General features: G+C 36.6%; 1 protein-coding gene across 1 annotated transcript in view; it reads right to left on the reverse strand.

The window, feature by feature from the left end:
* Nucleotides 1-27,830, reverse strand: part of CPEB3 (cytoplasmic polyadenylation element binding protein 3) — a 98,291-nt gene that overhangs the window by 19,512 nt on the left and 50,949 nt on the right. The window contains exons 5-7 of the mRNA XM_082486675.1: nt 18,798-18,821; nt 13,923-14,090; nt 11,956-12,045 (exon numbers count right to left, since the gene is read on the reverse strand). Coding sequence (XP_082342801.1) covers nt 11,956-12,045; nt 13,923-14,090; nt 18,798-18,821 — 282 coding nt within the window. The remainder of the gene's footprint in view (nt 1-11,955; nt 12,046-13,922; nt 14,091-18,797; nt 18,822-27,830) is intronic.

Consider the following 27,830-nt stretch of genomic DNA (forward strand, 5'->3'; position numbering starts at 1 on the left):
CGTCTGCTTGATTTTAGCTTCCGTGTCATGCATAGCGTCAGCATGAGGTAAAATAAATTCAACACAAGGATTCTCAGGGGAAGAAATCAAAGGTCCAAATATCCAGGCTGAAGTCAGGTGGTTTTAATTAATAAAATTTGATATTGGGGTTTACCATGTAAGTGGCTTTCATTTCAAATTATATGTTTTTTGTAAGATCTATTTTCAAAGAAGAAAGGAAACAGCACTTACTAGAGCTGTGATACAACAAAACACTCGGCACTATTGTCAAGAGCTTCATTCAATGTAAAGAACTTCAATCAAAAAGAGAAGATACCCAATGTCACTTACATAGACTAAATCAGCAACATATTTCCTGATTATTTATGATGCTAACTCTCCTGTAAGCAGAGACAATCTGCACTCAGAGTGAGTGACTTGTGCTTAGAGAGGAACTGAAGCTGTAAGACATTTCTTAAGACAGAATGCAGAGCTTCAGTACTAGGTTTTGACTTTTCTTCTTTTACTCAAGTAGTCAATTTGTCAGTTGCTGCTGTGGTGAGTGGCTGGTTAATAACTGGTTTGAATGTTCATTCACATGTGGATTGTTTTCAGGTTCTAGTAGCTGAAGTTTCTTGTATTTGTTGACTATATAGAAAAGATGCAGCTTGAAAAACCTTGCTTAATAACAGAAGGTTTTTCCAAAACTTGATTACTCATAGTTGCAGAACAAATTTATCTCAAAAAAAAAAGTTTCTGGTTAGTGACAGTATGGATTTTACTGGGAGATCAGAATGGTACATTTTACCAAAAAAAATATTTGGCTTATCAAATCCTCTAAAAAATTAAGTTTTTCACTTTATTACATGAAAGCTGCATTGGTATACAACAAACTACTGGTAACACTAAGATAGTATAATCAGTAGTCAAACATCATAGCTCCCAAAACAAGGTAGAATTTGCATGGTGTAAAATAAAAACTGCAAACCACAGCACTGAGACATTTGAGAGAGACACCAGTTCTCAGCTGCTCCTAGCTTTTGAAATCAGAGAGAGGCATATATGCTGCCTTGGGCAGAGACATCCTCAGCATCTTTCATTCCAGCACCTGATGCATTCCCATTACCAGTCCTATCCTCTGATTTGAGAAAACAGAAGTATAATTTGGGATATTACCTTTGATAAATTGCCGATTTATATATTCAGATTATATTGCACTAATTTTATACTACAATATCATTATCTTAGGGGTAGAAGTGTGTGCATCACTGCAGTGATTCTAGGAATGGAAAACAGAATATTATAAGTATAATGCTTATAGGAATTTATGAAGAGAACACAAGCTTGTAATGCATGAAGTGGTTACAACTGATCAGGGGTCGGGAGTAGGTAACAACTTATATTTTTAGATGACCCTCAGAAACAGTGAATATGCTGCAGTGCTAGTACAGAACCTCTCTCTTCACCACCACCCCCAATCATCCCCTTGAACTTATTTCAATGATTTGAAAGAATTTGGTGCTTCATAGATTATTAGCAAAACAAGACACAGCACTAAATATTATCAAGTCCTCAATATCACTATACAAAGGACTGCTTTTATGCTGAAGCCCATAATACTTATAGAACAATTCATATATTTCCATTTACAAAACAAAAGAAAAGGCAATATTTAATAAAAATAGTATTGGGGGGACGCACAAACCACAGTAAAATCTGCTTGGCTTTAGAAGTGGTTAATGAGAATCAGACAAACATTTAACTGCTTCCATTTGACAAAAGTGATCTATAGAAAGTAACCAGACAAGTGATGGAAAGCTTTTTCTGTACTTAGATATGTTGAAATTCCAGGTAATGCTTTCACTTCTCCACTCTGCTGTTGCTCCCTTAAACCATTTTTTTTTTAATGTGTGTGTCTTAGGCATTAGTGGGTTTTGAAAGAAAATTTATCTAGATGTTGTGAACTTAGAGTCATTCAAATCAGAATTAGCAGCATTTTCTTTCATATGTATACTATGAAGTGACAGTAGCGAAGAAGGAACGTATTTTCAGTCTGCTTAGGAGCCTTTTAGACATTATCCTATGCAAAATTTCAGTATAAACAGTAGCTATATAGAATTATTTAATAGACTTTATTTTAGCTTAAATATCCATTCACTATTTAAATATATCATCAATAAGAGCCTTCTCAATCAGAGTTCATATTTTCTTCCCCATACTGACATTTCATAGTAACTACAAATCCAGTGGGAATCTAAGCCAGACTGTATTTTTACCTCCTGAGTAGGCCATGTGTGATGTGCAAGCTACTCAATGACTCAATTTGATATAAGCACTATAATATACATGTACACTCAATTAGTATACCATATATCACAGTCTAATATATTTATTTATCATCCACAAAAATGACAGAGATGCACACTCCTAAAAATGCATGATTCGGTGCTCTTATTTAGGAGATGTCTTTTAGTCAGTCATCAAGCTCTAGGTGCTTCTCTTTCACTATATACAAAGCTTTCTTTAAAAGAGGATCTGCATCTTCCAAAGTAAGAGCTAACACAGTAAAAAGTTTGAACTTAACCCTGTCCCTGATTTGGATAGCTGATTATTTGTAAGATTCATCTTTGATTATTAGAAGATATTCATAGGGCTCCTCCTTTCTGTTTGAGATCATCTTAAAGAACATTAAGATTTAGAACCTGTGATCACAACCAAGTCTAGCTTTCTTAAAATTAATTGCCCAATAAATTAAAAAAATATTTAGTTTGCATGTAAGTTGGTGTCAGTTACCTCCATACTACAGAATACTGAATACCCAAGCCATACTCCTGAAAAATCTAAGAGTTCATACAATATTCATAAAACTCATAAAAGAATGCATTCTTTAATAAGGACTATCTTTAAGATTTCCTGTTTCTGTACAAAACAGACATTGCTAAACTTGTCTGAAATTTGGTATTTTCTTTTGGGCACCATCAGTTCTTCAGATTACTGCATCATTTAACCAAATACTTGTCTATTTTCCATTTAAGTCAGAGGTATATTTAGGCTAAATAAGTCAGAATTTTAAGAAGTTTTACTACAGGTAACAGCAGCACAACAATGAAGAAAAAAAAATGTGGACACTATACACAGGTAAGTCTTACTCAAAAATTCTAGTCAATTATTTCAGCATCTGCCCAAACAAATTTACTGCAACAATTAGTCCAGAAAGTGGATGCTTGGAATTGCTATTTAAACAGAACCCACTGAACTGGGCATTTGATTGAAAGCTTGTGATGATGAGTAGTGATTAGTAGATGCATGAACCAGACTGCAATCAGCTGCTGTTTGGACTTTGAAAGCAGCAATCCCCTTGAGGCAAGCCTTAAATATCAACTGTGACTTAGCTCAATGTACTCTCATAAAATAGTTCGTGTAAAGTATAAGAAATCCTATTGCAATCTTAACCCTTCCAGGCAGTGAGTGAGTGAGCAGCCTACCACTTTGGCACATGACCAACAGAAAAGCATCTAGATGATTTATGGCAAGACTGTTCTGGAAAGAGAATATTATGCAACTCCAACATGTGACCTTTAGTTTTCCCTAAAGAGTCAGGAGGCTTATGGAGAGAAAAAAAAAAAAAAAAAAAAAAAAAAAAGAAGCGCGCCTATCGGCAGGTGCAGATGCATATGAATTTCCAGACTGGCTTTGCTGGAAACAATGCATGTGGCCTAAGTATCTCTCTTCATGTAACGTGCTACCTAGCTCATCAGTCAAAGCAAAACTGAGAGGTGTTAGATACAATTTAATAGAAAAGTGACATAGACTGCAGGCCATGATAAGGGCTCCCAAAGTACACCTCTTTTAATTGCTACCAACAAATCAATTAGGTCTCATAGAAACCTGATTTTTTTCTGTGGGAAATTCAAGGCCTTTTGATGAGACCACTGACCAAGTTATGAGGCATCCCATATATATAATAATATCATAGTCCAATGGAAGAAGTCTAGAATTTAATGCAGTTTTGAGTTCAGCAAAGCAACCTTCCACTTTGACTTCTGTGTTGTAAAAAAGGTATTTTGCCTTTAGAAAAAAAATTCTGAACCGTTATCACTACAAAACTCTTCTAGCAATTCATGACTAATGCTGTAAGACGAAGTTACATGGTTAATTGGAGTCAACCCCCTGTTTATATAAAACACTTCCCAATAGATTCAGATATGAAAGTGGCTGGTTGACAGATGCACATCCAGGCTAAAACTGTAAACATCACACGGGATTGTCCTTACAACTTTTTTCTGGAAAGTCTGGGGACTAGCACATTAGTGAGGAAGAGTATAAAAACAAGTTGTTTCTCTAGCAAATTAGAAGTGCAGCCATGAGAAACTGTAGACTTGTATTCATCTCCAGATACCAAATACTAAAATCTCCATTTTCATGTAGATAACAAGTAAGTCTGACAGTAAAATTTATCATATTAGCAACATGCACTGGAAAAGCTACTCTAGGTCTATCACAGCCCTTGAACTCTCACTTCTGCAGCAACAGAACTTTTCCTGCTTGAGCAATAAAGAGGAACCTAGGTGATGGAGAACTACTGAATTTATTTCCTGTATGACACATTAGCCCCAAATCCATATTACTTCTTCAAAAAACAGAAAAGTTAGTCCTTTATTTGCCTGTTGTACACATGCAACATATTACAGTACATAGACATCATATTATCCAACATGCTTCGACCGTTGAGCCTAAAAATGTTATTCATCTGAACAACAGAACTACGAAAAGTGCCAGGACACTGGTGGGTAACGAAGAATCTGTTGAGGATGTACTCCAGCCTATCAGAGATATCTTAAGAACTTTGAAGTCTTTGGAGGAAGAAAAAAAAAAAGATTAAAAAAGTCTACACATAGACAAGGGTCCTGTAGACTAAAAGTCAACCACAATTTCTTGAGGATAAAAAAACCCTAAACCCTAACATAAATGAGGGAGAAATTTATTGATAGGATAGAGATCTAACTTTGGACAACAGCCTTCTTTTGTGTTATAGGCAGAAAATAATTTGATTTGGTCCCATTACAGAAATCTCATAAGAGACCACCCCACTTAGAAGAATGTCTTAGAGCGTTATCAAGCACGTGGTGTTGCAAGATCAATTCTTATAGAATAATAATTGAGAGCCACTATCAGTAATTGCAGCCCAGCATCTGCCCCTCCCAAGCCCACTGCCGCACTTCAAAAACACTCCTGAAAAGGAGCCGATCCAGTATTACATCAAATTTGTCGTGTCTTGACAGGAAAAAGCTCTCTGACACCAGATAAGGAGAATGAAGAGAAGAGGGAAGTAGGTAGAAAGGGAGAAATTGGTTTTTGAAAAATAAGATTTTTTCTAATAGGAACATTTGGTTTACACCAATGAGGAAGACAGAAGCTGCTGAGGTTGGGTTTACTTCACCTTTATGGCTTTGTACTAGAACCCAGAACCCCAAATTTAATTCTTGAATTCTATACCACCCATCCTTTCTAAACTTGCACACTCCTGGCTCTCAAAATAAGGTTTTCAGTAATAACCTGAATTACCTTAGGTATATTTGGCTACGATCATTATATTCTCATAATAAATAGCCTTTATTTATTTACTTGGTTACTGTAGTCATAAGCAACAGGAAGACTGATAACATAAGACTGATAGATAGAAACACCTTTACTACCAAATCCTGTGGAGACTATGGATGCTGAGCCCCTTCTGAAGAGACCTGGTCATTCCCTAGTTGCTGATTGAAGAAGGATCAACAAACGATTGCTAAAAAATTGTGGTTTCTTCAGGATAAAAAAAAAATAAATTCAATAGCAACCTAGCAATTCCGAAATAAATACCATTTGTTGAAAACAACATGAAAGCTGGGAGAGAATAATTCTGCAACACTACTTCAGAATCAGACTTGTTCTGCCTAGGCTTGATTGCTAAAAAATACATTTTGCCTCATCAGATTCTTGTTTTCCCCTAGAAAAAGAAATTGCAAATGGCATAGTTTTAGGGACACAGATTTTCTTATATGGAGCAAGCTCCTTGAATGCTCTTTGATGACTAGCACAGCAGTCTCAAAGACAGACATTTTAAAATCATCATTACCAGTACAACATGAAGAATCCTCAAACAATTAGGACAAGATGGGAAATAGTACCAAGAGCTTTACAAAGGGAGGCTTAAACAAAAGTAATTGAAAACCTGAAAGAAAACTCTATACAAAAAACAACCCTAAGTTACTAATCTGCTCTTCTGTAGCTGTGTATCTACTGCATTTTGCCACCACATATTTTGTGAATTACATTGATTTGGGATTTTGCTGCCCTGCTGTGGGAAGACACAGGGACTATGAATTATGTACATGGCCTCAGGTGTCAGTGGGTCAGTGATATTGCGCACGTGTGTGTTGGAACAGACATAAACTGGACTTTGGTGGTATGGTATTAGATCAGTTCAGCCACAGCAATTAGTTTCAGTATAACATATTGCTGTGTTCAGACAAACCAGATACCTTCTTACGAATATGGCTGATGAAATTAAAATTATGACTCCATACTTTCTCCTTGCAACCGTTCATTCTTGCTCCTCTGGCAAAAGCTACCATTGCCACTGCAGTTAACCATGCAAATGGTCCTCATCCATGAAATCGAGATCAGTCAGAAGACTACAAAAAACAGTGTTCCCATCTAACGTTACCATCAGGAAGGCTCATACAGTCTGTCCCACCAGTTGTTTTAAATTAAAGCATGAGAATCACTTCATAATGTTACTTTGTGCAACTTTGCATACACTATTTTCTTCTTCATGAGATCTTGTTCACCCTGTGGAGCAGTAGGGACAAGTGTGCTTATTTTTATCAAATAACAGAATAATTAACTGAAGAACAGAGCAAATACAAGAGGATCAGACGGCTGCACCACACATCTAAATCAACTGTAAAGCCAAAGCATTCCTCCTGTTCCAAACCCATCCTATCCCCTAGCTCTGACATGCTTCATTTTCTCACTCTAAATCTCATCTTTATCCAAGTATCAGCCCTCCTAAATGGAAAGGAACAGAGGAAGACTTCTGAATAATTTTTGTAATTTTAAAATACATTGTGCAGTTTTCAGTGATTGCTAGAAAAATCATAGTTATCACAAAGAAAAAAAAGAAAAAATCAGTAAAGACTTTTAAAAAAGTTGTTTTAAAGCTAGCAATCTGTTAAAGAAACCTAAAAGAATGTTTTTGAAACAGTTGGCACCATCTGTTTAATAAAAAAAAGGAAAAAAATTACTGTAGTTAGCATAAGCATTGCTTAACTCAGCAGAAAAGTAAAAAACCCATCAACTTGTATTTCAATAAAATATGAATTATCTGGATTTTGCCAGAGAGAAATAGACTGTGTCACGGTAATGTGTAACTACATTTGATAACATTCTTTAGCGCATATTTCAACATCTCACAGGTACTCAAAAAATACTTAGCCAAAAACCACATTTAATTCCCAATACTCTGTGGTGAAAGCCAAGTAAACACATTATGAACTGGGCATCTGCTTACCCAAGACCAACACATGGCATTTATAATTTTGCCAGTTCCGTTACTAACATACCCAAACAGATGCCAAAGGAAGTAATCCAAAGGCTTTTCAGGCAGTGGGAATGAATTAGCCTTATTCAGAAGCAAAGCAATAAAATGGCCTAATGGATGACACCAACATAAAAACATGGTGCTAAGCTTTACAAAGCATAGGAGAGGTAAAAAGAAACGTTAAGGCAATAATGCAGATGCTCAGAACTAGAAACAGGAACGTCTTATACACATTGTCAGCTGTTATCAGCTTCTCTTGCCCAAGTACATAATACACACTTTCAGTGACAAAACAGCTGGATGCACCAGTCCCTCTTCTCTCAGCAACATAAATATTGAACTCACTGGCAACCACTGCATCCTGTAAGGGCTGTTTGATCTATCAGATTATTTTGCTTTTGTTATTATAATAACCAACACTCAACCATTGACCAGGCCAGAGAGCTTTCCCAAACAGATGCTCACAGCATATTCTGTGATGTTGGGCAAGACTCAATAAGGGTAAGGAAAACCTAGAATATCTGGTAAAACAGGAAAACCTGGATAATATCGTTAGTATAGATGTGGTTGAAGAGTATGGTGCAGACATATCTATGTTGACCTGTGATCCCCCAAGGTCCAAACTCATAATGTTGGCACTGCACTGAAATAAGCTTTATGTAACTGTCGTGGTTTGGCCTCAGCCAGCAACAAAGAACCACGCAGCCGCTCGCTCGACTCCCACAGCCGTGGGAAAAATCGACAGAAAAAGGCAAAACTCGTGAGTTGAAAGAGTGTAACTTAACAAAACAGACAAAGGGAAGAAGAAAGAAAAACAATAACACCGGTAAAAGAATATAAGAACGCGATTACAGTACCACTGCGCAGCGCACCGACCGGACCCGCACCGCCGCAGCCCGCCCCCGCGTGGCGACTGCCTCCCTCGCCCCGGCTAGCGCCTCTTATAGCTGGGCATGGGTCACGTGGGATGGAATAATTGCCTCCCCTGCCGGCTCCTTGGGGAAATTAACGCCATCCTTGCCGGAACCAGGTCAGTAACTCACCATGCTGGAGATTACAGTTCAGCATATTTCACACACAACCAGTTTATGTCCATCAGGTCTGGTTTGGCAATAAACTTGAGGTAATGTGCCTAAGCGGACCTGTGGTGACACCATCCTGCTCAGAATGCCAAATCCAGTAAAACCTTTGTTCAAGCTCAACGCTGCAGGAATGTTTTTGGACCCCAGTTACTCCTGAAAACAGCTTACATGCCACTGCACCTAAGCTAGTCAACCACACCAACTAATAAATCAGCTAATAAGGCTTGCTGGAACTGACTATGCACCTATGGCCTGACTTGCCCACTAAACTAACCAGATAAAGCCCTTGGGCAGGTGCAGGATGGTGGTGAAGGTCACTAGACTATAAGCAACATTTTATTTTAATCTTTCAGATTTTATGCTTGATCAGATTACCCATGGTGAATAGTTCCTGCAGCCTTTTTTTGCTAGTCCTAAGAATATCAACAAAGTGCTTCCTAATATAGTGCAACTATAGGGAAGTCATATATTGCACCAACATAGTAAGCATTCCACAAATTCAATAAATGATACCAATAAGCAGATATTGGAAGTCTGTATTAATACACTCAGGACTGTGAGGCATGTCATCACCTGGATGTAACTATGAAGACAGAAAACCATGATATAAAACTGCCCTTGGGTAAAACTCAGCTGACTGTGCTGACCCATGGCATCAGCTACTGATGTTGTCTGCTCCAAACCTCTAAACTGAATGCTTATCAAAGCAAACAAACAAAAAATTAAGTCCAGACACTGCCCACTGGTCTGACCCTACAGACACGAAGGAGTAATGAAAGAGGCTATCCATCAAAAGGACACTGAAGTCTGTCTGGAGGTGATGGCATATTTTCAGAAAGAGCAGGGTTCCGTTTTACTGCCAGGGCGCGTTTGAGTAGGTGGGAGAAGCCTTGGAGGTCAGGCTTTATTAATGTGTGAACAAAGATTAGTCTCCACGTCATCCCCACTGCATTCCAACAATCCATTTTTCTTGTTTTCCTTTGAGAGTGCTAGCACACAAAAAACAACTCGTTCTCTCCGCTATAATTTGTCATTTTTTTGGACATATTTTCCATTTGAAAGAATCATATTCAAAATGTCAGAGAATTTACAGACTAGCAATGCAACATGGAAGAGGAGATATCTTGAAAAGGGAAGGGAGAAAACATTTGAATTCATGAGTAATTGACGGCTGAATAAGTCACATCACTGAATTTTGTATCAAGCGTAATTTCAAATCTCTCTTTTCATTTCACTGTATTTTTTAAAGAAATGCCTGATAGTGCATCAAAACAGCTTAAAATAAAAAAGTAAAAAAAAATTACTTAAATTTAGTTCTAAAGGAATTTCTAATGAAAACCAGCCTTTGAGATATTTTATTGTGGTACTTCTGTCAATGATTCCATAATAACTTTGGAAAACAAGTACTCTTTATAAATATAAAATAGACCAAAAAGCTGTGAAAAAAATTATAAAACCCATTCAAACTTTATCCTTCAACTCCTGATAATATATTTTGGTCTTCTATGGAGATTCAGCCTGTATGGGATCATAGTAAGGCAAGTACATTTGCCCTACCAAGCTTAACATGACTGTAAGTGAATCCCAAAGACAGGAATGCAGGACCTATGATGCTGCAGCCCTGATTGATAACTAAGAAGTCAGTTATAAATAAATCTGGAACAGTTGGGATTGACTGTTGTTTAGCACTTTTAGACAGACATTCAGGGCAACTGGCAGGGACTTTGAAAGCTGTTTCCTATATTAGAATCATGACAAAAATAGAAGTGAGGCTGCATGCCCTTGTCTTCTGCTAAAATATATCTTTCTTAAAAACATTTTTACAAGTTTGGCGAGGCATAACTAGTCCATTGTCGGATACAGAACAAAATCATAATTGGAATTCCCATGTTGATCTACCATGAATACTTACAAACTGAATTCAGAACAAAAAAAAAAAAAAAAAAAAGAAAAAAAAGTGGAGAGTACTAGGAGATATTAGGGACAAGGAGAAGCTGGTTTTACTGTATTTTTTTAAAACTTATGACGGTACAATCAGAATTCACTAGCCAGAAAGACCCTTAACACCTTTAAAAATAAAATAAAAAAGGGATAATCATATATTTTACCAACTGTCCTGAGGAATATATGGAGGTTTTTTGATGTTTGGGGTGTTTTGTTGCTGGTTTTAGGGTTTTTTGTTTGTTTTGGTTTCTTTTTAAATTCAAGAACAGATGTTGCATAATAACTACTGACAGCAAGGCTGAGTTGTGAGAATGGAACAGGAAAGATGGAACATGTATGGGGTTTTGTTCTGTTTTTAAGTGCCCCAAATACTGTTTACAGGGCAAGCATTTGTCACAGAGTTCTCTCGCCTCCAGCACTTAAGCTTCCAAATAGATTAAGCTGGCTTTTATTTGTGTGTCTTTTACAGTCAACATATATCAATCAAAATATTGTAGGATTAGCTGGTTCACCAACTAAACAGCCCGTTGTTCTGCCAAAATTATCAGTGGCCTTAATGAGCAATTAAGAGCTTTCAGGGTCAGTGAGAAGAGAAAATCTTAACATATAGATCAGAAATTCTGTGTATAATTTCATGTTACTCTTTCAGATCATGAGTGAACTCCAAATCATAGGAGAGACACGGATACAGTAAGAGCAATTCGATTTAGCCAAGTAACTCTCTCAAACAGGCTTCCCATAAACTATTCTTTCTCAACCAGAACAGGTCTGCATAGTGTTTCACTGACAGATGTGAAATTGCCCCACCTGCATGCCACCCTGAACCAAATCAGCTCCAACCCAGAAACTCCATCACTGTGGTGCATGATGCCAGCCTGCCATCTCTTAGCAGACCTTGTTGCTGCCGTTCAGCAGCCAGTGAGCCCTGACGCAGACCTCGTGGTTCTGGGCAGGATCACAGCCTCTTGGGGCAGAACACACACAAAGCAGACTTACGCTTCTCTACAAAATACCATGTGCCAAATCCACCAGTGACTTCCAGCTATTATTCCTATAGTTTCTACAATATGCAAACTGCAACAGAATCAGCACTAAGAAATTTCTGCAACTTGCCTTCTAAAGTAAGCCTAGTATAAATTAAGGCATGATTCAAGGACTCCAGGCTTGCTGAAAAAGTACACACACAGGACCATATTTCAGTCACTGAATTGTGTTTTTTCTGTCATGACAGCTGCTGAAAACATGCGTGTTGAGAGAAAATTCATCATAAAGAATCAAATCTTTTCTTTGTAATGGATTGCCACATTGCAGACGTAGTTTTCTTTTACCAGAATAGCCTGCATAAATGTATTTTAAACTAATTACCTTTTGGTGGGAAATATGACTTGCTTTCAGCTTTGTGAGGCCAGTCCACCACAAGAGGTCCAAACCTACGAAAGCTGGCAGTGATCTCATCTACAAAAAACAAACGAGGCACCTTAGAGAGAATCTGAAGACTGACAGTGGCAAGATAAAAATTCTTAATTTAAAAAATAAAAACAAACCCAAAACAAAACCAGACTATTGTCTACATCTATTAAGAACAGTGAAAACTGCAATAATGTACATAGAAGATGCCTAAATATTCTTTCACCTCTGTGCTATACATGGCTGCTTAAAAAAGTAATTTTACATTCCACTAATGCAAGTTTGCAGCAGGATTAAATGCAAACATGATCCATCAAAAGTGAATATGCTTCAGCTGTGGTCTAGTTCTAATTATAGCCACAAAGCCAGGTCAGATGCAGCCACATGGGAATGACAGAGGAGCTACATGTCAGCATGGCCATTCCTTGTGGCATTCCCTAGAAAGCAGGCTGCATCAGGTCATGAGACTGTGGGAATTTCACCTGCCTCAGTCCCCTCTGGAAATCTGCCTTGAATTATCAAGTTATTTCTTTGCTTTTTAAGCATCAATTTAGAAATGCCGTGGAAGACACATCTCAAACTATCCTATAGGACAGTTTTGGTTTACATGCCAATGCTTCAGAAAAAAAGTATTTTATTTTTTTAAAATCTTTTTTTCTCAATGTATTTATTTGTGCACTTTAAAGACAGAATTAGTTTAAAATTGTGTCTAATGGGATGCTAGATAGATCAGAGCAACAATCCATCAGGAGAAAAGTTTGAAGACATAGGCAGTGGTTTTCCAGTTTTATGATTGTTGTTTGATGTATGTCCAGTTTAACTGACCCCATGAGCTGCACGTCAGATTTTTCAAGCGACTAGAGCCACAAAACACATATTGCATAACTCAGGGTCTGAAGGAAAAAGTTGTTACTGGAGTAGATCTCTCAGGGAAGATAGTGACAGCTCCCAAGTGGCCATGTTACTTCCTCGCAGAATAGGCGGGGCGTGTATTTTGATTCTGAGTGACCCAGCATCGCGCACATCAGTTGTACCTGTTGGCCTGCTTCTTCTCAGAGTTGGGGATTCAGATTACCCAGCAGTCCCTATATCGACAGTCTTGCAACTCATGATGTGACATGGGAACTGCGTTTGAGCTGTTTGTAAACCATAGATTGGCAATTCACCCTATTTCTTTATCAAAATTGCACGTGGTTTAGGCTTCAATTTAGTAGATCAGATTCAGAGATCCCTCTCTTTTCATTATAAGGCATCCTGAAATTCCCTGTGTATACCAACTGAAGGTAGATAACAGTGTATGCCATCTATAATATGAAAAATACACCAAAACCTGTCATGATTTTGGTTTGGGAGTCAGGGTGTATGGGGGCACACACAAGCAGAGCAGATATTGATTGAGATTGAGGAAAATAAATGACCATCCCTATTAAGCTGGTTATTATTTTGTAACCACATTAACTGCCCTACATTTGTCAACTGAACGCTGCGTATATGCTGGATATAAGAGCTGATTAATTAAAGCCTGATTTATTTTGGTAAAGACCGTATTAACAAAGCCCTTAAAGTCAACCACATCTTTTAAAAAGAACAGGGAAAGACTACGGAGGAGTGACAGTACCTACTAAGTTACCTTTTTCAGCTTTCTCACTTTACATACATGGGAACACATGCTGCTATTGCAGATTAGAAGACCTGCTATGCAGGCACTCCTGCCTCCATCTCTTCTGATGTACAGTACAAAAGAATGTCAAGTAAATTCTCAGGTGTTGCAGGGGGTGGTGGTGTTTGGTTTAACAATAACACCATAAGCACTACAAGTGACACACCTGGGAAAATACATTTGTTTTTATGAAAATCTGACCTTTTTAAAATAATTATATGAAAGCCAATTCCCACATCTCACCAATGTAACTTAGTCACAGTACCTTCATCAATGTCAGGAGGAAGACCTCCAACAAACACCTTTCTAGAATAGCGTTCCACTCTTTCACCATTCTGACAGCGTGTTGGAGAGCTGAGACCCGATGATAAAGACTGATCACCATGACTGTCGTCTAGGAAGCCATCTTCAAAAGGAAAGAGTGAAGACCGACCTGTAACAGATTTTGTAGTATCTATAGTTAACGCTATTTCCTGGAGAATTAAATATTTCAGTAAAAATGTTAGATTTTCCTTTTACAGTTTTGCTTTAACAGAATTTGCATTAAAGGGCCCTGCTAAGTGGTCCAGTTATACAAATGATGTTCATTAGTATTGCTTCTATTTTGCCAAGACTATATTATATTATCCTTACAAGACAATAAACTTAATTTAACTTTAAACCAAACCCTTGCAAATGGCTAGCAATGAAAAACGATGAGCTATCTGATGAAATTCTGTCATAGCTATAGAAAGAACCTTTGTAAGATTTGCATTTCAAACCGATTCTTAGAGAATCTTAGAATCTTCCATAATAGATCTTGAAGGAATGATCTTAAAGAGCAGATCCCTCAAGCCATTGCACTGCAGAGCAGGACAGTCTCCTTCAGAGTGCTTTACAGGGTCCTAACCACAAGGGCTGCATCACTTCCTCCTCGAGTGAACAGAGGACCAGTCTGAGTAGGGGGCAAACAGCAAAATAAACATAGAAATGCTTTGTATTGTGGATATTAAACATGTAGGTGAAGCAAGAAGCTTAGCTAACAAGAAAAAAAAAAAAATCTTTAAAATCTTGTTAAATAAACCACAAAAAAATTGCAGTTGAAGAAAAAAGTTGTTAGCTAGGACAGCCTGTCAAGCTGTTACTCAGTGTTAAAACACCCTTTCAGTAATGAATTAACAAAAAGCAACATAAATGGCTGCTACTCAGTTTGTTAATGAAAAGCGAAGAATTTATTTGTGATCATCTGGTGCAATTAACTTGTTGCTATTACTACCAAAGTATACACACATTATCTTAAGAACAGGTTTATTAACCCAGAAGATAAAGCAATATTCAAAGTCTGTATGTAAGCAACACTGTAGAACACGCCACCTTTAGAATTTAATAATTCCTGCAGTGTAGAGAGATGTATAATCTCTACTTCAAAAAGGCTAATTGTCCCCTCATATCAAGGAGGGATTGCTCCCAGGCATGGAATTAGAATTGATACAGAAAGTTTATAGGGGGGCTAATTAGAAATATAAATAGCAGGGCACATAATTAATTTCAAAGGTAATGGATTACATGAAACTGACTTCTGGCAAGACCTAACGAAGAATTAATACCATACTGGTATTAACAGCACAGGGAAGTACAGGAAATACAAACAGAGGCAAGGAGAAAAATCAAGACATGCAGAGGGACACTAGTGAGAAAAACATATGCACTGAAAATATCAGTAAAAATCTCCAGTAGTAAAGGACAGATTACAAAAAGCAGCTATCCTGTATCTGCAAAACAAGCTAACAAACAAAATCCAGGAAAGATGGTCTGACTGCCACAGAACACCATCCTGATTTTTTTATGAACACCAGGCACTGGCAGTGTCTTGAGTAGAAAGAATATATTGAATGCACAACATTGGCAGAGATCACAGATACAAAAATCCACTGAAGCAAAAATCCTGCTGTGCTCTTAAGCACAAACATCAAAAACAGGGTAAATGCCACAATCAGAGCGGGATTTAGAGATGCTACTCTTCAAAGTCTAGAATAACTGGTTGTCAGAAATAGTGGGTTTAGAGCATAAAACAGGAAAGACCATTGATGAATATTCTCTTAATGGACAAACAGGTCATGCACATATATAAACATATGCATTTCAGCATAAAAGAGAACACATGCATGAGAGAAATAATAAAAAAGGCTAAAATTGTGTAAAAGTATCAAATCAGAAAACCCATTGAAAAGTAGGAAATTTGGAAATATCCATAAGAGATTGACATTACTAAGAAGCTAAATAATCTTTTAATTCCCACCCACCAACCTACCTTCTTGTAAAAATTAAAACAAACAACAAATATGAGTCATTAGTGGAAGCTAACATGTCAAATTAATAGATATTAGAACAAGGTGTTCAACTAAAATACAGGTCTATAGAGGAGGCTGAACAAGTGCTGAGTTCTGAAGGAGATAATAAAAACGCACAGCGGCTTAAAAAGCAAGATATCACCTCTTATACCAAATGCTTGACAGTCTGCAAGCATTGTACTCGTTTTAAGTAAATGCAAAACATGATCTAATACTATACTTAAGTATAAAGTTAAATGTATGAAGTATACATTTAAAATAACGGAAAGCATACAGACAAGGGAATGGGGAATGATTGTTCACTGCCTTTTCCAGTAAGGGGAAACTAAAGTGCATTGAACACAATCCGTACATGGCACAGCTGAAAGCAAATCAAACTGTGGAACCCCTTGCCACAGGCTTTATAGGATGCTGAAAAGTTTATGTAGTTTCAGAAGAGGGAATGAGCAGAACAGGAGAAAACCCCATTCTGAAGCAATAAATATTGAGACATCACCTCAAGAACCCCCCAGAGGCAAATCTCTGGGAGAGTATTATGGGAAAGCATCGCTAAATGCCCTATTTTTATACTCCTGCGCCCCTCCCCGGCACCTTTGAGTTGTCAGTGTAGCAGAATAGATTTTGGGCTGATTTCCCATAGCTGTGCTTACATCTGTACCTGAAAAACTGGTTGTAAAAGTTAAAAACAAGGTACCTAAGAGAACATGATTCAACAGCTTTAAGCATGATACCTACAGAGAAACGCTCGCCTCTTTACTCAAAGAAAACAGAGGATCAAGTAGAGAACTGATAGGTTATGGCAAGCCCCAAGAAATTTCTGACAAAACCTCTTCTCACTGAAGATGCTTAGTCACAGTGACAGAATCAAACGCTAATTAAAATATCCAAGTATAAAAAACATGAAATAAGTCCCTGCACAGATTCGCCTCTGGGTGCTTTGCATATTACCACAATACAAATGGCAAAAACAATAGAGAAGGATATACGAGAACATTTGATAAACACCACATCATTTTTTTAACAGACTGTTGTAGAATTTCATGTTTTTTAAGGTTAAGAAAGATCAAAACAATATTATAAAAATCAAAGTAATGAAAAAGCATGAATATCACAAACTTTAGTATTGTATGAATGAGGCAAGTCACAAAATCCCTAACATTAATGACAAGACACACGCACACACAAATCTACTTATTACTATAGAAGAGACTGATTTTCACATAGGAAACAATTATTATGGAGTGACACATGCTTTTTGTTAGAGTAAAAAATAAATTCTGAAAATCCAGCACATTCAGAACTTGTTTGCCCAGTTTTGTCATAACTACAATTTGTATAAAACAGCCAACACTGTATTCATCACAATTACTGCCACATTACTGTATTTCACTTCTACAAGTAAATATGAGTTGCAAGAAGTTAACAGTGACCAACTGATTTCCCCGTCCTTCCCTGCTTTGGTGCCATTTGATCAACCTGGAAACACTTCCACAATCTTAAAATGAAATTAAACACTGTTCACATGCACAGAGAATATACAATATTATATACTCTGCATACTTTCCAATTTTTTTCAGTACCATGAGAGCACTGAAAAAGTGTAAGTATCAGGATGCTTTCAACATCTGTTAACAATAGTGTGTTTTCTGGAAGCAGGGAAAAATAGGAAGGTAAGTTTGTGGGGAAAACTTAATTTATTTTTTTTTTTAACTACCAAATAAACACTAAATCCAGTCGGCTTTGAACAAAATCAGCTCAAATTCTATATTATAAATTCTGTTAGTACAGCCTGTATAGCCCACTGCCTCAATCCATACATATGTGCAAACTACAAGTTACTTATATGCTATCAGCTTGCTTGTATGGCTAGGTTTGTCTACAAGCTTCTTCACAAACATGATGCAAATTCTACATTTTGAAAAGAAAGTGATGTCACATGCACGGCTGTCACAGAACATACATGAAAAAGAAGATAAAATGAAGTTTAATGCCAAAGTACCCCAACCAGATGACACTGCCCAACTCTAATTGTTAAAAGCTGCAATCTTTACTGTTATTTTCTCAAGAAAAAACAGTCTGTGTAAGCTACAGCACAGTACATAAATGTTAGCTACATTAGTGTCTTTCTGGGTGGTCAGCAAGCTTGCCAACGTCTATGTTTGTTAATCTCTCAGAATAAACTTATATGCAGCACTGTACATTTGTGAAACGTTTTCAGTCCACTTTTATTTTGGGTTTCATCATAGGGTTGCCTATGATGAAATTAAGTTAAAATGTGCTCAAATGTTGTATATTTTTTAATTATTATTATAAATAATAATTGCAACTGTTGAGGACAGTTATTAGTATTCATATTCACAATGTTCTACCTAAGGCAATCCAATGTAATACATTGGATTCAATGAAAGACATTTCATCTAAGAAAAAATTATTTTTGAAATGTTCAATGTACTAGTTAAACATTGCAGATCTACCAAAAAAAACACCCCAAACCTGAAGACAATCTTTTTTTTTTGAACACTACGCATTTAAAGTCATAAATATGTGTCATGAAAGATGTTTTACATTCAGTTATCCTCCACTTCACTGGTAATAGCAACACACTTGAAGTTATCAGCTCAAGACCATCATTGCTTTAATCTGCTATTGAAAGGGAGACGTTTTGCAAACGCAGAATATGAGATTGATTTATACAAAGTAATTGATCAACCAAATAATGTTAAAATTGGTAACATCATCTTATCATGAGAGAACTAAATATTTATTTCTCCCACTATTCAGCAAACAAAACATTTAGTAAATACTTTTACCTCTTCTCCGCCCATAGCTCCTGGCTGCATGTAAACACAGAAGAAAATTGTCGGTACAGCTGTCATTAGATTTAGCTCCAAAAGCAAAGAAAACGTAGCTTCTACCTCTTCTTTTTCCCCTCCCACCGTAAAGACGGAAAAGACATTCAAAAAGTGCAAGATGAAATTCAAATAACCCAAGACAAGAGAAGAAGTTTGAAGATGACACAGCCGGGGGGGAGGGGCGGGGGAGGAGGGGCGAAACCCACCCAAGAAAAAACAAGGAACATACCTGCTATGCAAGTTTTCTACATAGAAAAGGTATTAAAAAAAAAATCAGGCATATCAGACTTAAAGTACTATAAAATAGTTTAGGATTATGGTTTTAAGAGGCAATAAACATCATCAACAGTAATCCTAATTAAAATAATTCATTTTGCATTTTATTAATTAGTTGTGGAAAACATATTTTCCAGTTATGTTTCAATGTAAATAATTAACCATCTGTAAATACTAAAATCCTACCAAAACAATATGAACCTAATAGCCAGTATGTTCAGACAAATAAAAACAGATTGACAAAATGCCTTTATAACTACCAGAATTAATACAGCATTTCAATGAGACATGCATCAATGGCAAAATCCACAATGTTGTACAAGCGCAGAAGCATATTTTGCGATATAATGGGAAATGCAAAAAGCATCATTTTTTGATCTGAAATTTTAGAATACCAGAAAATAATCTGGAAAACAGTGTCTTCTATACAGTGACTTCAGTCTGTCACAAAAGACATCTATGGTCTTCCAAAGTAATCAAATGTGGAAGGCTATGGATCAGGTAGTTTTTCAACAGAAAGTGAGCTTAGGCAATAGGTAACAGAGCCTTGTTTTGTGTTTTTCTCTCTTCATTGCAATACTATTTGTGTTCCTCCTCCTTGCCAACCCCATTTCTTATTTCCAAAACTAACACAGTGCCTTCTGGTCCTGCCCTACAGGCCTATGTTTTAGGTGTGATTCCTTTAGCTCTCCCTACAATCTCCCTTAAGCTACTTCATCTGCTCACTCCCTCCTTCTATATGCCAGGTGTGCTCCACCATAAAACCTTTCCATTCTTCCCATTTTTCTATTTCTATCTTCAAATGCACGTTCTGAGGTGTCTCACCATACCCCTCAGCTTTCCCTACCTACTTTTCTTTGGCCAGCAATTAATAACAGATCAGTTGTGGCTCATTGAGAATTACTCATCTGCTGACTGGTCCTCTGGCTGTCACCTCTGAGTGGCCCCAGGGGCTACCCAAAGCAAGGCTGAACCTCCTTCAGCACAGGCACTAGTAACCTCTCTTCTACCTCAAGACCTGAAAGAAACACGGTCTCAGACACTATACACCTATGTCTTTTCTCCTGCCATCTCTGAGGCCACAGAAGAGCACCTACATAAGTGTTACATTAGAGGGATTAAAAAATTTCAAGAACTGTTTCACAATTTATGTTTAACATAAAGACAGTAGAAGCTGTTTGTGTGAACAACTATTCAGCCACAGCGATGTAGCTGCTAAGCCCCAAAACAGAATCTGCCCCTTGCACAGCAAGTGATAGGGAGAATTAATATTAGAGTTGGCTTTGCAGCAAAAATAAAATTAATACTCCTCCTTTCTAGTTACTGCTAAAGCCTTATTTCATTACTTATTATGATAGCAAAGGATCGCTGTCAGACCTCATGTAGTAAGTCCTTGTCTTGCTGAATACCCATACACCAAAACATAGCCATGTATCAAGGTATAGCTAGCAACACATTTTGAGAGTAATTTATACGAAAGAGGTTTCTCAAACAGAATGCCTACCAATCTAAAAATTAAATAAAGAAGCATTACTTTAGTATGAAATGAAAAAGGCTTCTGTGTTTCCTTCTAAGAAAATAAAGTTTTATATGCTTAACATAAACATTTAGGCTCTGAACAGGTAGCAGTACATGATGGCAAAAATCTACCACGGACTTCTGTAAATTTTAGAATAACCTATTGCCATTCATGTATTATAACACTTCTATGTTATACTGCACTGCATAATATTACTTTTATCTTATATATGCACTCACACACATAATCTTTATGTCCATAAAAAAGTTTTACTGAAGGTATATTTACAATTGCCTGTAAATTCTAGGGGGAAAATAGTGCAAGCCACTTAAACAGGAAGACAGTCAGCCTAGTCAGCTTTTGCTGATTTAAAAACATTGCATCACACTTAAACACTCAAAGAAGGTAAAGTTTCACCTTTGTTGATTATATTTTATATACATATACACACAAATAATTTGAAAATGAACTTAATTTTATCCAGCGTTTACATTAAAATGTTACTTTTCCCAAGACGCTGACAGCATTCAGCACGGCAACTTAAAAATATCAACACACACTTTATTATGTTGTTTACATGGGATGCAAAATAAGAATGTGTAATTTGAGACAAGTTAATAAAAAATACCCATCTTGTTCATAAGGTAAAGCTCAGAGCACAACAGATTTAATGGAAGGTTCATCAGGTAAATTTCATAACACCTCCAGTTTGAGTAAATATTTTAGAAAATAAACAATTTAGAAATTATTCTTCAATGAAGACATTTTGGAGCCAGTAAGAAAATTATTGTACTATTAGATTACTATTAAAATGCCAGTGTTATATATCTGAAGTAACTTTCTCTCTTGGACAATTACAGCAGAAGACAAAAGAAAAGAAACTAGGCGTTCCCCAAACTGTACCCACCACCGATGAAGTCACTCCCATATACTGGTTTTGGTGCCAAATATGAACGTCATTTTGCACAGAAAACCATCTCCTGAAAGGTTTCAAAATTCAACACAAAAGTGATTGTTTCCTAGGTACGTTATAGAACATTACACTATTAATGAAAACATAGCTGCTTTAAGAAGTGATAAGCACATTTTTCCATGTAACATGAAATTGTTGCAAGCAGGCACCAATCAGTTGTGCAACTCCCAGAAGAATCACCGCCGGGTTCGTGTTTCTCCATCCCTTTGCAACTTTCTTTAACTGACAGGCTGACAGTTACATAACTGCTGTGTCCCAAATTACATGTACTCAAATACAAAGGAACAATACATTCTTTTATCTCCTGATAACTCTCCTGAAAATATTAACTCACCTCATCCCAGAAGCTGAGCGTATTTTTACAAACATGAAACGGTATGTTGAAGAACAGAAGTCCAAGCTTTTAACAAAGAAGCAAAACAAACTCCCCAAACCCCAAATCTTGCAAAGCAATTAAGTAAATTTAGTGCTAATGCTATTAGAATTCCCCAAAGCCTGCAGCTAAGATTACCCATTGTTGCAATAAATCAAAACAGCTGAAATGCTCAAATTTTAATTGCATCTCAAAGAAAGCTATATGAAACTGATGAAAAAGAACTTTTAAGGCTTGCATTTTCCAAACATCTATCTAGCAGTTAAAGGAGAATGATGGCATAAGAACACACTTGCAAATTTTATGAAGAGCCACAAAACTCTTGAGATAACGTGGTTTATGAGATGAGCATAGCTGTATGACACACAGAAGCACACATCCACAGAAGACAGCCTTCAAAGATTCAGAAGGAAGGGGTGACCTAACAACCCTTGCCTATGGTCCTGGAGACGCAGGGGGCCAGAACATCCAGTGTGACAAAGTTGGCAAGAAAAAAAAAAAAAAAAAGTTATGTGGATGAGGGAAGTTACTCTGCTGTTTAAAGTTACTCTTGCTCAGTTCATATACATCCTGAAAACCAAGAACACAATCAAGCAACAGAACGTTGCTTATTGTGTATCAACAAGTAAACCAACTTCATTCTTCAGCTCACTACTTAGGCTGGGAATAAGTTTGGGTTTGCCCTGTTGTTTGTGTTGGAAGGTTCCAACACAAAAAGGGACATTGTGTAATTTGTGTGATGAAAGCAAACCGTGTAAATAAATACCAGAATTGCACAAACAATTTCTGAGAATTATTATTAGTAAGACAGGTGGTCTGCAATTTATTTGAAAGAGATGAAACCAAGTGAAAACCTACAGGAAAAAAAAAGGACTTTGACTAAAACATATTCTTATAAACTTATTCTTATTATGTTTTAAAACGTAGACATGAACCATCTAGCTCAGCTAGAATACCTGTGACAGCTCATATGCAATGCCATGCTGGGTGAGACCAATGAACCATCCAGACAAGTAGTCAGTCTTCAGTAGTGACACCAGAAAGGTCATGTTAGACTGGCCACTGTCAGTGGTATGTTTCTCTTGTATTACCTTAGCTTTCATAGTCACTGGATGTAACATGTTAGGAGGCACACTCTCACCTACTTCTAATACCTGCTTAAAGGTCTTTTGTTAAGAATTTGTCTAATGGTTTTTTGAACCTGCTGATGCTATCTGCTTCCACAAGTTCCTGTGGCAGCAAGTTCCAAAAGTAAACTACAGAAGCACTTCCTTTTGCAGGTCTTAAATGGATCTACCAGAAGGTTCACCAATTGCCCGGTTAGTTCTAGCTCTGTGGAACATGCTGAACAGCAGTGCTGCATTCCCCTGTGATCTTTCTAAGCCTCCATCTCATTCACCTTCAGTCTTCTCCTCCCCAAACTGAAGCATTTCATCTTCTTTAATCTCTTGGTAACTCAGTTATAGTCACAGTAGAGACAGACTATAAAAAAGAACAATTATAAGATCCAAAGAAAATTGTATTCTAGTAGTTAGCTATTTTGATAACACAAAATAAGTAAAAAGCATAGCTAACTGGAAAAAAAAAAAATTAAGCTTCCAAAGGGGATAGCGAAAATTGAAAAAGAACAGTGAAACTGATGTTCATTATCAGCCTCATCAGCTTTACCCAAGGCTTGCAAAGAGTAAAAGTTTAAAAACCCAGAGTTATGTGCTGTCACTGGTTTAATTTATTCCTACGGAATAGGATTGTTTCATAGGAAGGCCATGAGAATGCCTTTCCATAAAAACCTATGCATGTTTTAGGGCTTGTACTGGTTTACTACTCTGGTCTGAAATCACACCTGTAATTGGGCTGGCTATACTCATACAAGGCTTGTAGTATGCACTGTTCACAGTACACTTCAGTTACAAGACAACAGAAAATAAAAATCAGTGGCATTTTGGAAATACAGGTATCAATGATGACTACACAAAACCTCGACCTAGAAATGTGTATCTTCTGACACGATTCAATGAAATGTTGACACAATACATAAGAAGGCGTAATAATAACTTATAGTTCAATACCCCTGTGAACCAAACCTTTGAAGTTAGGAAACACTTGCAAAAACAAAAACCACCTTCCTTCATCTCCTAGAGACAACAGATGTTAGTCACGTGAAACAAGGAGTATCCACTCTAACAGCTTAATCTCTAGTTAAGGGTTCAATTTTTATGGATCAGAAACTGTGGGGAAAAGTTCCCCTGGGAAGACAGCTAGCTACACAAGGGAGAAAGTTGGTAGAACAATTAACAAGCTTGACTGAAACACAATCATCTTCTTAAAACATATTTTTTAATGAAGCCAATCAATTACATGCTGATATTTATTCAACACGTTACTATCACTACCATCAAGAAAATGTTCAGTATAGAAACTTGAGTATGGTTCACCCACATCAAGCAGATCAAAAGCTTTCAGCAGCTTCATTACGTCTTAATTAATAACTTGCAAGACAGAACTTTCTGGAGAATCTTTTCAAATTAATAAACCTTATTAAAAATCTGATAACTTAAGTCTATAGACAAGCTGATGTACTTCCAGTATGTCCGTATAGGAGGTAATTTTTGCAAAATTAATTTGTTGATTTGTCTTTTAAATCAGATTCTAACAGCAACATAAAAATGACAATCTGTGAAAGACCCTCTTCACAGATGTCAGCAGAGGTATAGACAGGATTAATTTGTGCTAGAGCCTGAAAACTGCACAATACTCCTTACTGGAAGAACTCTGTAAAATTATGAAACTGAAAATGCATTTATTGTAATGTTATTAAATTATGCTGGACCATGAAAATAATCTTCACTGGTCAGGCGCACCTCTTAAAATTTTTTCTTTACTTTAGATGAACTAAAATATCTAAGCCGTGTGATCTTACATGCCAAATAAGATAGTGACTTACAAGTTACTGACATGTGATCTCTGTGAGACTTCTTTTCTGATTTTTTTTTTTTCATTGCTTTATTATAATATGGGATTGGATCTGCACATTGCATATGGATCAAATAGTTAGCATTTCAAGGAACTAATAGGTTTGTGAATCCATAAAATATTAACTCCAACGAACGAGATCTACACTCTTTCCATATCATAGCTAAAAGTGAATCTGATCAGGTAATTTCAAATACAGAATCAACACCATTTATTTGTATTATCACATTTTACGGAAGATGTACTAGAAAGTATTTTGATGGTTTTTTTAAAACATTCTTTCTTCACTTATATTGTTCATGCAATAATGTGTCTACAATATCAAAGATACACATTTCAAGGAAATCTTAAAGATACTTAATAAATTGACTTAAAATAGCATTATCTCTATGAAAAAAAAAGGCAAAATTTTCAGATTCAAAATTTTAGAGCTAGAAGGTGTAACAGAAAGTTTATTTGACAAGACTAGGAACCTCCTTGATTTATAAGTACCAGAATCTTATTTCTAACTTGGAAAACTAATTTGTAATCTTGAAGCAGTCAGCAGTTCAGAACAATACTTGCTTTAGGACACTATGAGTTGTCCCGTAATTTTCTAAGATCAGAAAGGAAAATATGTCAAGCTTTCTTTTGAATAGTGGGTCTCTGAAGTTCTTAGAGATCTGGAAGTTTACAAATGAATTACAATGCCAGTGAAAATTAATTAATGAAGGAGAGGAGGTGATAGAATCAAGTATAATTATGCATTGTATCTTTGCTATAACAATATCCCTGTAGCACGCATCTTGAACTCACTGGAGAACTTGTTTTGCTAAAGTATCAAAAAGCAAATGAACAGAATAATCTAGGAACTCTATTTTTATGTTATTAAAATACATAGACTGAGATCAAGCATTTGTGTGCATATAATAAGAAATGTAGATGAAAGAAGTGCATGCAACATAGTCAGAATTTCTATCAACTCAGTTGAAGACTTCCTTTGGGTCATAATAAAATTCTGAGATGAGACATATGAATATTGTATCTTTGGAAAGTACTAGACTTCTTTTAAACTTTGGGCCACATTTTCAAAGTTCCTTTGGGAAACATTCTTGACTTTGTATGTTATAGTAAATGAATTGACTGAAATGAACATAGAAAAAGTTTATTTACTTTTTTGTGATTTTAAAAGTATCTACCATTCACCAACCTATCTCAAATTACCTATGTGGAGAAATCATAGTTGCAATTCCAGCAAGACAAATGAAAAGTTTTGCCTTTGATCACTCTGTCAGTCCATGCTACTCTGTCTGAACGGTCAAGGTTATCTAATAAACTGTCAAAACGAAAAAAAAATAAAAAACACTGAGTAAGAGCTAGGTAAGGAACATTTTAGCTAAAAGGGGGATTTTCGTACAATTGGAGGTATATGAAAGGCGGTAGCTAAAGTGGAAGCAGTTTGAGTACCAATTTGTAGCAATCCATGTAAGAAAATTATATGCACATAAATGTACTTTAGAATACATTCAACATCTTTGCTAACTAAAATAGGAGTCAAGGTTGTTTAGAACACTTTGCATACAAAGATGAGGCCGATGCTTGAACCAGCATGAATTTACTATTCGTATGCTATTTCTTGAATAACAATTGATAGATTTTATCTAGATAAGAAGCAAGCTGATAAATGAACATGACATGATAAAACTCAGTAAATCATGTGCATAAAAGTATGGGGGAAAAGAAGAATTACATTTGGGAGAATAAAGAATTAAACTTGGTTCACTATATTAACTTCTGGGTTCCTTGCCATAGTATGTTTGTACTGAGCTTTATGTGCACAGAAATCTATTTGCTTCCAAAGAAAGCTTTCTATATATTAATCTGTTACTTGCAGAACACTTGTTACATTTTTTCAGGGTTAGCATTTGCAATTATTTGTACTTCAGCATGTTTCAGCATTTGAGATTTGAGGGGTTATTTTTCATGATGAGCAATACAACAGAACAGCTTGTTTAATAATGCTCTTTTTCCCCCTTTTCTATGGCTAGAAAAGCTGTTCACAAAGAACAAGACTTCAATCCTCCAGTCTTTTTAAAGAGGTCTTTAAAAGAAAACATATAATCCAAATAATTTGGGTTTTGGGATTGGGATGCATTACTGCTCATCTAAGAGTGGTTCAAAAGGTGGTTCTCAATTTCCACTGACAGATGGGCTGGATGTGCAGATGGGCGCTGCAATAATTTGGTGACATTAGCCTCAGTAGTCCCTTCTGGTTCGCTTTTTTCCAGTGCTGGCAATGCAAGCGTTACAACAATCTCCCTGATAACATATGCTGACATACATGTACAACTGAATCCCATTCATAAGTAAAATACAATCTCCGTGCAAGCCGTATGCAGCTATGGCTCACACATTGGACCTCAAACACTTGATCAAACACGTGAACTGCATTTGAGTCTCGAAATTATGGTTAAAATAGCTTAGGTCTTCCTTCCTTAGTCATATTGAACAGCCAAGCATCTGTGCAGGAGGGAAGGCTTATCTATTTTCATTTCTTTGTTTTAGTTTTAAAAAAATAGATTAATGACAAAAGTCACATTTCTAACAGCTAGGCTTATAGGAACTTCCTTCATATTGCTTCCAATCTACCAAACCTAATTCTGGACTGCAATCTCATCTCTTCTAACATCATATATGATGCTTGTGGAATAGCCTGGCAAATCTTGTTCTTAAAATTCTGCAGAAACAGATGGCACTCACCCACAATAGAGAGGATCACATAGATGAAACGAAAGCACATTGGTGAGGTTATGAGGCAGGAAAAGTGGTGCGGGGAAAAAAAAAACCAACAACCAAACAAGAAGGTAGTAAAGAGCTACAAAGTTGGATTAAAAGGAA

The sequence above is a fragment of the Vanellus vanellus genome (assembly GCF_965231255.1).
Source record: "Vanellus vanellus genome assembly, chromosome: 7".
In the NCBI taxonomy this organism is placed as follows: domain Eukaryota; kingdom Metazoa; phylum Chordata; class Aves; order Charadriiformes; family Charadriidae; genus Vanellus; species Vanellus vanellus.